The 16,065-nt window shown below is 41.7% G+C and overlaps 1 protein-coding gene and 1 long non-coding RNA gene across 3 annotated transcripts in view; one reads left to right on the top strand and one right to left on the bottom strand.

The window, feature by feature from the left end:
* Fbxo3 (F-box protein 3) overlaps positions 1–1,573 on the top strand; it is a 36,539-nt gene extending 34,966 nt beyond the window's left edge. The window contains exon 11 of one of the 2 annotated variants that reach the window (XM_074044187.1): positions 667–1,573. In XM_074044187.1, the coding sequence (XP_073900288.1) occupies positions 667–846 (180 nt within the window). In that variant the 3' untranslated portion in view covers positions 847–1,573. The remainder of the gene's footprint in view (positions 1–666) is intronic. The other variant, XM_074044204.1, reaches the window with a different exon arrangement.
* LOC141411528 (uncharacterized) lies at positions 1,032–9,567 on the bottom strand. The gene is made up of 2 exons (XR_012436352.1): positions 9,347–9,567; positions 1,032–8,802 (listed from the first exon to the last, which is right to left on the bottom strand). It is a non-coding gene; the product is annotated as an uncharacterized lncRNA (long non-coding RNA).
* Positions 9,568–16,065: the final 6,498 nt, after the last annotated feature.

Here is a 16,065-nt window from a genome sequence, read left to right as displayed (position 1 = left end):
TGAGTGAAGAAGCCCTTGAGGTGATAGCAGTTCCAGCCATTGTCTGTCTATACCATCATGACAGACCAAAAGCTAGAAGCACCCTATTGAGTACTTTGCAAATGTCCAACCCGTAGGAACCAGGAGACAGAGTAAATGACCGTTGTTTTAAGCCACTACAAAAATAAAAACATTTTTTTCACAAGTAGAAGCTACAGATGTTTGAATTAAAATGAGTATAGTAAGAGTTCAATAGAAATCAGACCTCTTGAAGACAGTACATAAAAGTTACCAGTAGAGGTCATACCTGATTAATACTTTCACATCCTCTTTTCTGTAAGCGTATGCATCAGTAAAGAATTGTTCTTTAAAACATTGGTATAAGTTCAGTAAAACTTTATCTTGGATTGTTAGGACTGGGCTTTTTGCTACCTTGTATGAATTACCAGCTATTTTATGAAAAATCAGTACTGTCTTAATAATGTTTGCCATTATAACCATACTGAGCACTGTTTATCACATGGTACACATTCTAGAATCTTGCATCTGCACGTGCATTATGAAATTGCACTGTTCACATCTGTGAAACTCAATGGGTAGGTCTGGTTGTTTGCATCCTAGATTATAGAATTGCTGTGAAAAAAACCTGATGGACATTCTTATCAAAAGATTGTTTTCTCTTTCAAGGAAATGGGTCCTGATGCATATGAAGAGATGGAAGAGGAGGAGGAGGAGGAGGAGGAGGAGGAAGACGACGATGATGATTCAGCAGATATGGATGAATCAGATGAAGATGAAGAGGAGGAGAGACGGAGGAGGGTCTTTGATGTTCCCATTCGCAGACGCCGCTGTTCACGCCTATTTTAGCGCTTCTGCTGATGGAAGCACTGGGATGACTCTAGTCTGTTAAATAGATTTCTCAATAATGTAAATAATTGTGCTTGGCATCTAGCAGGAAAATAGCATGAAATATTGTCCCAGCCCTGGGCGCTATGTGATGCTACTTTAGGAGTTGGATTGGTTTGGTTTGCTTTGTGGTTTTGAGGTAGAGGAAACGGGAATCTTTTTTTCTCTTCCAGGAGTCAATGGAGAAACAGTTCTCTAGCTAAGGAACAGACATATCTTTGTTTAAAAATATTTTCTACTTAGAAAAAATACAGAAATGGAGAGGGGATTGTTTAGAATAGGGATTTAAAATGTAGTGGATATACCTACACAAGGATAGAAAGAAACTGCATAAGACTCCTCGCAGTTGTGTTATTTAGAAATGAGCAACATTTGTAATTCGGCCAATCCATTTAGCAATCCTGATATTTTGTACTCACAGGAAACTAATTTGACTAAATTAGAGTGCCAATGGCTTGTCCTTTCTTAGACAATCTATCCTTGAATTTAAAGTCTTTATCACAAAGACCTTGCATTGAAAGTTTTCCTACTTGAATTTAATTTTAAAGTCTTCAATATGATGACTTTGAATGTAAGTTAAAGTCCTCACACTATGACTTTTATCAGATTATTTACTGATGCATCATTTTTAAATGTATGTAGTTTGTAAAAGTATGTAGTCTGTTTATTAACAAAAGGTTCCTCACAATGTCTCATATAGTCTAAATTTGTAAATACTCTTTCTGTTTTGTTTCTCCTTTATACACTCAACTGTCTAACGTTGTGATAAGTGACATGAATTTTATGTTAGGATTAAGGATGTTTTCCTGAAACATGGAATTTTTTGGTAATCATATAATGGAGAGTTTGGAGTGAAATCCTTCAAGTGTCAAAACTCACATTTAAAAACAAATGGGTTTCAATTCTGTATTTTGTATAATTGCCTATTTTCCCATAAACTAGTATCAAATAAGCCTCTGCACTAAAGATGGAAGAGGGAACAAATACTTGGTGGCCTGCAGCCAGAAGGCCCATCCACAGTTATCCCCTGGCTCTGACTACACTCTTTTGTGCTCCATTGACCATCTTCCCCAGGAATGGTTCTTGTAGAAAAAACAGGAAGAGGGAGCTAAGCAAAGCTAAGCGGCTGCCATCGGGACCAGGAAAGCAAACTTACCCTTTCATGTTAACACATGTCAGAATGTTCTGAAACACTGTCAGTCATTTTTCCTGCTTATTTTTCATATAGAAGAGCGTCACTCACTGCACAATGATTTTTCAATCAACAACAGACCATGTATGCACCAGAGGCCAGCGGCAGCTCATTTATCTTATTTACATTTGCCACATCTCTTCAATGCATCATTTTTTCTTGTACTTGATTTAATCTCATGTTGTTTTGTTCAACATCGCCCCTAAGCATACAAAATCCACTGCTAATGTTGCCAGTGAGAGGCTACATCCAGTAAGTTACCTGGAAATTAAAAGTAAGCACTATGAAGGTGAAAACTCTTCATGATGGTTATTTCTTACCAATCAGCCATTCCACCATAGCTACCACCTTAAAGAACAAGAGCAAAGTGATGGAAGCTGTTAAAGGATCCCTTTCATTGACGGCAACAAGATGCAAAAATTCAAGAAGGGTCTATATCAAATATGGAGAAACGTTTATGACCTGAATGAAGATGTATCCTCAGCACCTGGATGATGGGCAAAGCACAGTGTTTGCAATGTTGGAAGAAAAGGCTGGACCTGATTTGGGTGTTAGACTTACAAAATGGGTGGTTTAAATGATTCAAGGATTGGTACTCACTATAAAATGTGAGTAGTGAGTCTTGGATGCTGGTGTGAAGGTAGCCAACGAACAGAAAGTAGGTAACCTGATTGTGGAGGAAAATTACTTTCCAGAGAAAACCTAATTCCATCTAGGTTTGTGTAAGTACACTCGGTATTTTCACAGTCACGAGATGACCCAGCAGTGAAATCACCCAGACATGCTTCTCATTACATGTCCCTTGTCATTAGTGACGCATGATTGTATTATAAGGCTACCAAGTCCTATTGCGTCTTTTTTTTTAAGTGAACTGTCTTCATTTAGGCTGCCATAACAAAATGCTATAGACTGTCTAATTTACAAACAATAGAAATCTGCTTGTAGTTTTGGAGGTTGAGAAGTCCAAAATCAAGGTGCCATCAGATACGGTTCTGGTGAATGCCTACACTCTGCTTCGAAGATGGAGTATTCCTGTCGTATGTTCATGTGGTGCAAGGGACAAGAGAGCTCTCTGAGGCCTCTTTTCTAAAGGCACTCATCCTGTTATGAGGGCAGAGTTCTTACGATCCAATTACCTCCTAAAATCCCATTGCTTCATCTTGTTGCTTTGGGGTTAGGTTTTAACATGAATTGGGAAGGGGTATGTGGAACACACTTTGATCCTAGCATCGACTCACTTATTTTTTAAAAAACCAAACTTTCCCAATCAGGTAAAAATTTAAAACTAGTTACAGAGACAGGCACTGGTGGCTCATGCCTGTAATCCTAGCTACTTTGGAGGCTGAGATAAAGGGGGTCAGGGTTTGAGGCCAGTCCAGTGCAATAGTTTGTAAGACACTATCTCCAAAATAGCCACAGCAAATTGGACTGGAGATGTGGCTCAAGTGGTAAAGTGTGAAACGCCCAGAATTCAAACCCAGTCCAAAAAAAAACCCTCAGAATGATTCAAGGTTGATGATCTTATCAAAATTTGCATTCTCTTGATTTGTGGATTGAACCTCCAGTTCATACTAAGGTGTGGTTAGTTGATAAGCCTATTTAATTTTGTTGGCAGGAATACTTACAGAAAAGGAATTCAGCAGTTGGCTTAACATTGATGCTCAGACCAGACTTCAGTGGAGGAAAGCCCATTTCTGGCTTTGAGGCCTCTTGAGAATACCACCTACTTTTTGTAAATTTATGTAAAAGCTCAGGATGAGAAAGATAGCAAAATAAACAGCTTAACTAGTGGAGGGGTTATTCTCATGTGAAAAGCCAGAGGTAACCCACTGAGGATGGACATGATGGTATGATGGTGTCATTAATGTCAGACTCTACTTATCTGTTGCCATCCTTGGCATGAGACTTTCCTTTAAAGGTGACCTCATGGTTGCAAATTGGCAGTTGCAGTCATATCAAGGAAGGATGATAAAAGGCCAAAGTGAAGTGGAGAATTAAGATGTAGGCTAGACGGGTAAACAAGCTGGGTCACTTTAACAATCATGAGGAAGGTAAGTGGAGGAGGGGCCTAGGATGCAGGAATTAACACAGAGACTGGGGAAGTGGTATTAAGGAATTTGTAATAACACAGGCAAGCTATAGGCCACAGTTGGGGCAGGAGCCATAGGGGCACAGGGAAGGAATGAAATTGAGACACATAAATGATAGAAGCAGGCATGAGTTGGTGAGTTAGGTGTGAGGAAGTGAAAGACATGAGTTGATTCTTAGGTTTCTGGCTTTATTCATGAAAAAATGGTAGGAAAATAATTTTGGTCATTGGAGATGAGTTCAGATTTTACACATTGAGTTCAAGGTGTCTGTAGAACATGCAGATGAAGATGCCTAGTAGGGAGGCCCAGAGCAGGTGCCTGGAGAAGGGCCTGTTTCAGTTTCAAATGCATTTTGTAACTCTGCTCCATGTTATTAGGTGAGTTCCTACTTGTTGGGTTTCCTTTATTGCCCGATAAAGAGGTTGGGCAGTTTCTCCAAATCTAGGTATCCATAGTCTACAATATCCAGTTACTCCCAAGAATCTTCTTAGTTGCTTAAGGGTTGTGGGGATGGGATAGTCCAGAATGGGTTCAATTCTTTCCCACCCCAGGAAGTGAGTTCCCTTGCTAAGGGTCAGGCCCAATACTTCCTCTAAGCAGAGTTGGGCCTTAGTTTTAGATACCTTATACCTCATATCAAGAAATTCAATAGATCCCTAGTGCTACCTGACTGGGAGCACACAACAGGATGTCACCCACATACTGAATAGCCATACTATCAGGAGATGAAAAAAGAAAAAAAGTACTTAGCCAGGGCCTGCTGGAACAAGTGGGGGCTATCCTGGAAACCCTGAGACAGGACCATCCAGGTCAACTGTGAGAATTGAATGTTGGAATCCTCAAAGGCAAAAAAGTAATTGAGAATCTGAATGTTGGGAAATACAAAAGAAGGCATCTTTTAAATCCAAAACAGTGAACCATTCAGAGTCCTCAGGTATTTCTGATAAGGGTTGGGAACCACCAGATGCATTGGGACAACTGCCTCATTTACAAGCCTGAGGTCCTGTACTGATTATCAGCTTGAGTCTTTTGCTAGCCTCGGGTCTCAGAGGGTATTGTTTCTGGTTGGGGAAGGCAGAAGTGGCCTTTAGATGAACTCGCACAGGAGCTGCACCCAGTGCTGGGCCCAGTTTGTCCTACAGTTGTCCATATTCTAGGATCAATTTCAGTCTCCACAAGTGGGAGGATTAGGGGTTGACCAGGCCCTACCAAAATAAGGGTCTTCAAATGAGCCAATATATCTTGACCCAGGATATGCGTGTGTGTGTGTGTGTGTGTGTGTGTGTGTGTGTGTGTGTGTGGACTCTCTGGCATTACAAGGAAGGAGTGGGAGAACAGAAGGCCATTCCAGCCACACCTCAAAGGTTAATGGGAGGTTAATGGGAGGCCAGAAACACCCCAAATACTTACTTTTTGAGTGGATGGGGGGGGGACCAGGGATTGAAATGAGGACTGAGTATGTTGCTCTGTATCAAGAAGTTAGCCCCCTCAACATTAAGGCTCACATGAGGCCCCTCTTTGGAGATGACAGTCTGATCGAGAGGGGCGCCTGAGGACATCAGGCCTTATCAGTCCTGTTGGACCACAAAAAGTATTTCATCCCAGGAAACCTTCATCCCCTAGAAGAGTCTGATCTCCAGTGGTCTCCTTGACAGGACATGGCAGTGGGGAGTCACTTCTTGGGACACATTCATTTAAATTGTCCTTGCTTTTATGCAAAATAAGCACTCAGAATTGGTACCCCCTTCTCCCTGGGGTCTTTCTCCCAGCCTTGCCTCCCTCAGGGCCATGACTAGAGTTTTTTGCTTTTTTGCCTGGTTCTCTCCTTCCTTCCCCAGATTTCCTCCTCCTCCCTGTTGAAAAAGATCTTATTGGCCATTCAGAGAAGATCCTCCAGATTGTCATCTGGCCCTTGGGGCAACTTCTGCAGTTTTCTCCTGATATCTGAAGAAGATTGGGTGATAAGTTTATCCTTGAGAATCAGCTTTTCCTTAACGCTGTCAGGGTTCAAATTGGTTATGTTTAACCAAAGTCTGTCTCAGTCTTTCCAAAAAGCCAGAGGGGGTTTCCTCCCTTCCCTGTTTGACCTGTGAAAGTTGGGCATAATTGAGGGGCTTCCTTTGAGTGTATCTAAGGCCCTCCATAACACATTGAAAAAATTGTTGAGTCCTCAATCTCCCTTCTTCAATTATGTAAGACCATCCAGTGTCATTAGTTGGGTCCTCTTGGTTCCCAGAGGGTAGGGGTGGGTATCACTTTCTTCCTGAGGTCCATCTCCCTCAACCTCCTCTAACCCCTCAGTAGAATCTGTCCCTATGGTTCCTCTTCCACCCCTGTGCCTGGTTGGGACCCTAATATGTGGAGTTTCATGGGGGGTCCTGGGTTTTGTATGGCCATTAATTCATCCCCATATTCCACAGCCAACCAACAAGTCACTTCCCTCTTGGCCATGGAAAGAGTCCTATTGAGAAGTATGGTATCTTTCCAAATAAGGTCAAAGACATGGATCACTTCTCTGAAGCCCTTAATTTATCAGGGTCATCTGAAAATTTCCCCAAATTCCATTTTATCTGTTTAATGTCTTGGAGGGAGAAAAGATGGAACATTCTAATAGGGTTTTCTTCCTCATTTAGTCCCTGTTCCCACAAGGAAAGGAGAGAAGAGTATAGGAGGATTTCATCTGGGGTTGGTACTAAGGAAGGGTGGTTGGAGTTGGCCTCTCCTGAGGTTTGGGAATTTTTTCTTTTGTTTCCTGTTTATCCTTTCCCAGTCTCTGGCCACCACCATCAGGGAGGGATCAATATGCACTTTCAGCATAATTCAGCATTTTTTTAAGTGTAAAGAAAGCCTGCACATATGGGACTTCTAACCATTTACCCTCCTTCTTACAGAACAGATCTAATTGGAGAATAGTGTTGAAACTGATACTTCCTCTGGTGGTCATTGTTCCTAGTCACCTAGTTGGTAACTTGGCCAGGCATGGGTGCAGAAGATTAGCCTCCTCTCCTCTTCTTAAGGGTCTGTGGATCAAATTGCTGCCAGTTTTAAAGGACACTCCAGTGGGGAATATACAGTTGGAGTGGAGGAAGTGTTTTCCATTTATGGAAAGTAAAGAGATTGCTCTAAGCATCCCCAGAGATCACCCACCCCCATAAAGGCCAGACAGGAAGTCTCCTATCCATCTCCTGATCCTGCCTCTGATGCAGTATTCAGTGAGAAGCGAAGCCTATCCGGGTTGTAGCTGCTCTCTACCAGTGTCTTGTGACCTGGTCTTCCTCCTTTCTTTCTTATTTTTCTGTTGGAGTCTTAGCTGTAGCTCCCTGACCCAGTGAGTAACAATATCCTTCTGTAATACCTATTGTGCTTTCTGGAGGGTCTGTTCTATCCAGCTAAGAAGAATTAACTGTTGCAAAGAAGGAGGTTGGGGTTCATGTTTTTGATAAGGTGGTCTTCCTACTATATCTCTGAAAATCACAATATGTCCCCCCAGTTCATTAAACCTCAACGAGAGGGGGACTTTTCAATGACAAGGTTCATATAACAAATAGGAGAGGTGGATGGCCATGGGGGGGGTCTGGATTGCTTACAAGGGGTCAAAAGACAAATGAACACCTTGAGTCAGAAGATAGTACTGAAAATGCCTAACTGTGGAACTGCCTGTCATCCCCACATGGGAATGAAGGGAACAACTAAGTAAGTGCCCCCAAAATTGGGTTATCATGCCTAAAGGATCCCTCAAAGGCCACGCTTCCCAGAATGGAATTGGGCTAGGCTTAGGACCCATGAAATGATGGGGAAATGACTTGCATTCCTGGCAGGTGATAACAGTGCCCTGGTATTTTTGGGTGTTGTATAAGCCTCAATCTATCTCTAAACACCGAAGACAGAGGTGGGAATATTGGAGCAGACATTGAAGAAGGAAGACAGACTCCCCCAGGAACATAGCTTGGAAAAGAATCGTTGAAAAGAAGGCAGGGCAGACTGGGGAGCAATGAGGAAAGCATGAGTTTAGGCCTACAAACAAAGGATTAAGAGTCATCTCTGTCCCAGAGGTCCATCATACTGGAGGTGGTATGGGAGCAAGGGTGCTCTCTGATCTCAGGCCATGAGAACCATGAGAAATGATCATCTGGGGGTGCGGGAAAGCCCAAGATGCTCTGATACTTAGTCACCTTTCATGCTGCTGGGCAGGCCGGGATGTCAATCCTATGGCCTTCAGTTCACACCAGAGAGTAGCCCCAGTCTGAGACCATCAGTTGCCATGAGGGACCTTCCCTTTCCACCAACTGCTTTCGGAATCCCTGCTTCAGTAGGTCAGGTCAGAAATGGAAACTAAGGCCAGGCCGGGCCAACATTCCCATCAAGACGGGAACTGAGCTAGCTAGCACTCCCTGCAAGCCTCACATCCAAGTCTTGTAGTACTGCAGCTGTGCTAGTCACTCTTAACTGGCTAATGGATGCCCATAATTGTTGAGCTTAGACAAGTGAAACTAAAAGAGCTGTGGAGCTTTTGGGGAAAAAAGAGCAAATAGGAGCAATAGAGCATTGAAGATCCTTACCATTTGTAGGGCCTCATGTTGGGTGCCAAGGAATGGTGCAGAAGTGGGTAAGTTACCCAGATTCTGGTTCAATGATCTGTGAAGAATGATGAATTCACACTCAACAGTGAGGTGCAAAGTGACAGAAATTTTATTAGGAAAGGAAAGCAGAGACTCCTATGAGGGAGGGACTGGAAGAAAGCAGTCAAGCCACAGTGGGCTAGTTGTCTAGAGGTATTTATGTTGTCTTTGGCGGGCTTTGAGGGGGTGGGACTTGAAACTCCTGGAAAGTTCTCTGATATGTGGATTTATGGCTTTGGCATGAAGGCTCAAAGTTTTCTCATAGGTAGGGTTACAGGATTCCTTATATGGCTGTGGCACAAACTTCTGGGCCTGGAGGTCATTGTTCCAAGGTGACTCCCTCCTCCCCCTCTCTATGTTAGGCTCACTTCTGCATTCCTAAGGTTGTTTGTGCTGTCTTTGTTTTTCTGCTGACCTCTGGTTTGATTGCCCTAGGCCAGGGTAGTGCCACTCTTTGGTCCCCACACTGATTGCCTAAAACCAAACTAACTCCTAACACAGTGGTGATTTCAGCAAGCTGTTTAGCCTCATTTTCTCATCAGTAAAATGGTAGGCCTTACCTCAAAGGGAAGTGGTAAGGATAAATACCATTCCTGGAAAGGTTTCATCTTGTAATGTGGAGATCAGCTCATCATTCAGCCATTCTGGTATCCATCAGCGTTGTTCAGAGTCTAGCAGAATTTACTCCCAGATTTTCAGAGAAGGCACTGCAGATTACAGAGAGTCAACGGAGCAGGTGGCAACTTTTGTCCAAATGTATCTCTTTTCAGTTCCAGGGTTATTTATGCTGGGGAGGCAAAAAAAGGGGTTTCCTTATTACAAACCAAACATCTTCAAAATTAGTGACAAGGATGTTCACTGTGGGAAGTGGAAATTTTGGTCTAAGGAAACCATTCCATTTTACTGAAAGGTTTATAAAAATAAAAGCCCAAGTAAGATTGGTTTTAGGGTGGAAGTACCAGGATGAGAGGCTTTCTTTGCAGAGCCAGGAATTTGGGGGGTCCTGGAACAAGTTGTAGGGAGGCCCTTGTGGAGGAAACCACTGGGGTGGCCATCTCTGGCACCAGGACCTTTGGTAACTGGGAGGGGCTCTTCCATTGTGATGGTGGGTTTCTCTTTGTACCTGCTGATGCAACTGCTGCTTTGAACTGAGTTACTGGTCTTCGGGCACCTCAGCATGATTGCTGCAGCATATTCAAGGTAGTGAGAACACTGCCAATAACAGACTGTGTTAAGTCACTTATGAGTTACCTGCTCCTGATAAATCGAAGAGCAAAATGCATCCACTGTAACTTGGGATTATCCTGTTGCCTTGGGACAGGTAATTTCATCCCCCCAAGGCCTCCATTAATTTCCTACAAAATGAGAATATTGGGGTTTTATTTTTGAGGACATATCTAGCTTTAAAGTTCTTCAGCCCCAAGTACTCAGGAGTGGTAACTATACCCATGGGCTCTGCTAATATTAAAAATCTCTCTTTTTGGACTTGAGGTGTAGCTCAGTGGTAGAGCACTTGCGTGATGCTCTGTGTTCCATCCTTAGCGTCACAAAAATATGTGAATAAATGAGAGAAAGAAAGAAAAAAAAAGTCTTTTCTAGTGCTTCCTTAGCTGAGCATATTCTGGAAACTGAATTCATAAGTTCTCCCCATCAGAGCGTTTATGGGTCAGAGCTCAGTTTGAATACTGTTCTACCACTTTCCAGTTGCTATATAAGGTTTGGGTTTTGTTTTTGAGACAGAATTTAGCTGTGTTTGCCTAGGGTGGTTTCAAACTTCTGTGTGCCAGTGCTCTTCCTACTTCAGCCTCTTAAGCAGCTGGGACTACAGGCATCTAACACCACGCTTATCCTCTATTAGTTTTTTATTGCAGTGAAACAAATGACCACAAATTTTGCAGCTTGTGACAGCACAAAATAATTAATCTTGCAGTTCCATCAATTATCTGGGGTCTGACAGAGGTCTCACTGGACAGATGCCCCAGAGGGCATCTGTGGCCTTGCTCATTCAAATATTGGCAGGATACCACTGTTTTGACGGACAGGCTGAGGTCTGGTTTCCTTGCAGGAAACCTAGTTTCTATAGGCCACTGTATGATTGGCTCATGACCCTTTCTGGCTTCAGAATCAGCAACAGCAAGGTGAGTTTGTCTCCCTCTTCAGATCTGCCTCTTTCTTTTGTCCATCCTTTCTGGCAGATTCTGCTCCTTTCTTTTTAAGGACCCTGTGATTACATTGGGCCCGCTGGATAATCCAGAATTGTCTCTACAACCTTGATCTCATCTCAGTGTCACTTGCTATGAAAGGCTTTCTGTATTCACAGGTTCCTGGAATTAGCGTATGAACATCTTTATGGGAGAGAAGCATTGTTCTGCCTCCCGTAGTTGCCCCATAAACTAGTTCTCCATTCTCTTATAATTGGAGGCAGAGATTATGTTTACTTTATAGTACTGTAAGAATTAACTATATCACTTTATCAAGAGCACCTAACATAGAAACTGACCCGTAATACTTGCCTCATCAAATAGAAGTTAATCAGAAATGGGACTCACCTAATGGCTTGCATTTGTTAACACATTGCAGTGGCATAATCACCTGGGCCCTGAAGAATAGAAGAGACTCCTAATTATTTAATTACCATGAACAGTTCCTTTTTCAGACCTGCTAGGAGAGACACTTTCAACCCTATCTAAAGCAGCCTTGTGGGCGTTCACATCTGTAATTTCAGCACTTGGGAAGCAGAGGTAAAAGGATTGTGAGTTTAAGGACAGCTTGGGCTATATAGCGACACCCTGTCTCAAAAAAAAAAAACCAATAAAAAATAAAGTAGCCTCATCCTATGCCAGATCACTGTAGCCCAGTGGTTCTGTGTGGTTCCTGGTCCAGTAGCGTATACAACACCTGGGAACTGGCTAGCAGTGCACATTCTTAGACCCCACACTGGATCTATTGGATCCAAGTTCTAGAGATGAGGTCCAAGTCTGTTCACCAATCCTCCAGGTGATCTGGATGTTCAGTGACGTTGAGAACCAGTGTTTTCTTGTATAGCCTGGTGCCTATCACAAACCTGCTTCCAGAAATCACTGCTGTAGAGATGACTGGGAGGTAGGGTGGAGACTGAACCCACCTCACAGTAGTAAATGTATTCACCTGTACATTCCTTAAGAATCCTTCATTAAACAATTAATGTTTTAAGTGCTTTCTGATAGTTTCTCTGGATTGCTTATATGTACATATATGTAAACATACAGGTTTTAGTTGATATTTGAGAGACTGGAGGTTGAGTAGACAGAATCATGTTTCTGTTTTCCTATTTAAAACAATGAAATATAGGCTCACACTACATTTTCTACCCAAATACCCAAAACATTTGCCACCAAAACAACTGCAACAGCTTGATAAGGGGATGCCTCTATTTGTAAATCACCCTGTCGATTTTTAGCTTTCCCCGCATCTCAGGTGGACAGAAGTGAATATATAGTTGTCAGGTTCGTACTGTCTTTTAAGAAGAGATGCACTGTCCAGTTTGGTGTTTGACTTGAATAGGAATTGTTAAGTACAAAGATCTAAAGACTCCATCAAAACCTGATCTACACTCCCCCACCCCATAATAGGGAACTTGTTGCTATTGGAAATGGTCTTCGGATTCTTTCCATGTTTGTTTTTGTTTTGTTTTGTTTTTTGAAGTAATGATATATGTTTTTCCATTGGTTCATTTGGATGAGAACAACTTCCTGTTTTTAATAATTCGTCTGTCTCATGGTTTAGTCTTTTGGTCACATAGTTGTACAACAGGTTATGGACAGTTACACATCTTGCTGCCTCTCCTCTATGTTCTGAAAGTGAAAAAAACTTTCTTAGGAGTGGGATAAATTTATCCTAACATGACCTTTCATGAAAAGAAGTAAGGGGAAGAAAAACCTAAATATATTTCTAAATTATTTTTAGGTGGGACCCAGCATCGTTAACAATGGGTTGGTCCAAAAGGTTAGAGTGGGTGGTTCATCATCACCATCTTGATGTTAGCCTAAACAGCTAGGCAGCCATGAGCAGGACCAACCAAAGGGGCATGAGCTGCCCCTTTATAGATTCCATTCTAAAACCTCAGATGGATGAACAAGTGACATTTGGCCTTTACAGAGCACACACCCCATGTCAAGGTTGTGTTTGCCTCTTGAGGGCTGTAAATGGCTACTCTATGACCTTCCACTGGCAACCCTAAACCGGGAAAGGCAAAGAGAATCAAAGGTGCAGTTGTGTGCCTTCCCACACCCAGACAACCTCTGCCAGTCCCCCCATCATTTTGGGAAGGCCACAGGGAATGATCCAGTTTCACACCAAATAGTAACCCAACCCTATTAGATAAAAACCCCCAGGCCCCAACAGCTTCCATCCAACTGCCTGCCTCACCCCTCCAGGTATACTGCTTTGCTAATAAATCACCCTACTAGCTTCCTGTTCTTTGTGGTTCTTTTGGTGTAGCTAGGACAGCATCCTAATCTTAGACATTGTACCCTAGAATCAAGGGACAACATCTGGAACACACCAACCACTAGTAACATTTCCTTTGTCACTTGCTTTGTGTTTCATGCCGTTATAATGGGTTAGAACAAGACAGCTCAGCACAAAGCCTCAAGTGTACATTGTTGAAATCAAAATATCTCATCTTGATCACTGGTTTTATTTTCTTTCTTTTTTTTTTTTAAGAGGGGTGGAAGGGAGGATACTGTGTCCCAAAATGCAGAGTGTCTGCCCTAAGGATTTAGGAACACTCTGGAAGCTTATAACCTCATCAGAAACTCCTTTAGCCAAAATTCTGACCTTCTAGATGAGTAATAAAAAAATATAATGAGCTCTTGGGAATTAAGCCATGTTATTTTAATTGGCCACATTTTCCAATGTTCTATGTATCTTTAAAATTGTGGCATCATTTTCTTGCCAAATATCTTTGTAAAGCAAAAATTATTGGCTTTGTGGGAACTGAAGGAAGTCAGCTTTTTGGTGAGCTTATGTTGACTTTGGTGAGTTTGTAGTTCTGCTTTATGTTCATAAAGATACTTTTTTCAACTTCCCCCCAAAATTGACTCTCCTCTCTGATCCAAAAACTTCTCTTTGGAATTCAGAGCCCAAAGGCTGTAAGAGTTTAGGAGGTCAGAGGGAGCTAGCCTGGCACCTGGATTCTGCCCCTCCAGAGTGGACAGATTCCAATAGAAATGTATTTAATTTTCCAGTAGACTATGCTGAGCAGATCGAGGGAGAGGACTGTGTTATTAAGATTACCTGGCCTGCTGTACTTTAACCAATTGTTGTGGGTGATAAGGGAGGAGCGGGTGCCTGGAGAAGACAAAGTTACTTTCCTTTCCTGAAATTAAACAAACCTGGAAAGAAATATAATTTTTGTTCAGCAAAAGTGGGAGAAAATTCTTATGTCCCTAGCCACAAAGGACCAATTCCACTAAGAAGTGAACAGTGGGAACTCAAAATTTTGCAGACGTTTTGGGAAAATGGAAAACTGGCTTTCTGTTAACATGCAAATGTTCCAGTAGGGCTCTGTTTTGTTTGGATATGTTATGTTGTATGTACACATACATGTCTACTGAGTTTATAAGGTTCAGAAAATATGGTTAGTAAAAATCTTGATTTTTTTGTTGTCGTAAATTTAAAGGCCTACTGGAACTGGAAAAACAAATAATTCTCAAGTTGGTTTTATCACCAAATGAGAGATCTTTGGGTTTTGCCTATTACTGCAGCCTATACTGCCTATTACTATAGCATCTGTGATCTGTGATCTCTACTGTCTCGTCTTGACATTTCCAGCTGATGGGAGCATTTTTACATTTCATCAAGGGAATTCGTCATTATGAATGACATTTCATCATTGTCAGATGTGCTGACAATGAACTGTCCCCAGCATGGAGCAGTTCAGATAGGAGAAACCAAGTAGCTGTGGTTTAGAAAGCCCAGCCAGGAGCCCATGGCTCACGCCTGTAATCCTAGCTACTCAGGAAGCAGAGATCAGGAGGATCACAGTTGGAAGCTCCTATTTCAAAAACAAACAAACAAACAAACAAACAAACAAAAAAACCAAAAAACATCACCAAAAAAGGGCTGCAGAGTAGCTCAAGCTGTAAGAGTGCCTGTCTACCTGCCTAGCAAGTGTTTAACCTGAGTTAAAACTCCAGTGCCACAAAAAAAAAAAAAAAAATCCAAACAAAATCCAGAGTGCTCCTTGATCCACATTCCACATTCTGTCTTTGGAAAATACATAGACTAACCCCTTCTCCCTTTCTCACCAGCCCTTCCTGTATTCAAAAATTTAACTGTCTTAGATACACTTTTTCAAATGGGTAGCCTGGTTCCTTCAACATCTCTGCTGGTTCCATCAGCTGTTATTTTGCTAATCTAACAAACTGGAAGAAATTAAGAAATGTGGAACCTTGACTAAAAATAAGTCAGGTCTGGGCCCAGCACATAGTAACTTCCAGGATTGTGTGTGCATGTGTCTGCTTGTTTGTCTCTTAAACCACCACATGAGATTCTAGTCCATGTCAAACTTTAAAACCTCAAGTCTTATTTTTATATTTTATCCTCATAGATCATTATTAAACAGTTTACAATTAGAAAGTGAAGTAAAGGATTTAACAGGTTCAAGGGTATATAAATTGGAGAGAAAATGGAATTTGAATATCTGTGTCATTTTAGGACTACTAGAAAACTATCCAGGCCTCTTTTTTTTTTTTACAAAGGTGGGGTGTGACTAAAATAAGTGTTTTCAGACATTGGAGAATACACACACACAACCACACACACACATACACACACATGTATGTACATACAGGTGTATATGAAAGGTATATATTTTTTTATACCTGACAGGTGGGTAGTAGAAAACAAAAGGAAACTGCAAGTGAAATGATATATGAGTATGTTAAAATAATTCTTCTATTGTGTTGAGATTATTTATAAAAAAATTTAAGCATAAATAAACTCATAGATCTACCATACCGTTAAACACATTTGAAAATGCTCAGGAAAGTCAATATGCTGTTGGAAACATTTTTTTCAAGTGTGTGCGAGTATGTATGTATGTGTACATATAAAAGAAAAAAGGATTAAAATGATAGCTATTTTAGATCACTTTTAATCTTGGTACCTTGTGCACACCTGTGACTGTCCATGGCTGCTTTGTTCCCCAGCATGGAACTGCGCCACCATGCCCGCATCTCCTTGTCATTGAGCATTGAGTGACTGTATGTTGCTCAACTTTTGCTGCTTTTTTTTT

This window comes from Castor canadensis, chromosome 1 (genome assembly GCF_047511655.1).
Source record: "Castor canadensis chromosome 1, mCasCan1.hap1v2, whole genome shotgun sequence".
Lineage (NCBI taxonomy): Eukaryota > Metazoa > Chordata > Mammalia > Rodentia > Castoridae > Castor > Castor canadensis.
This window is presented reverse-complemented; position numbering and strand designations above follow the sequence as displayed.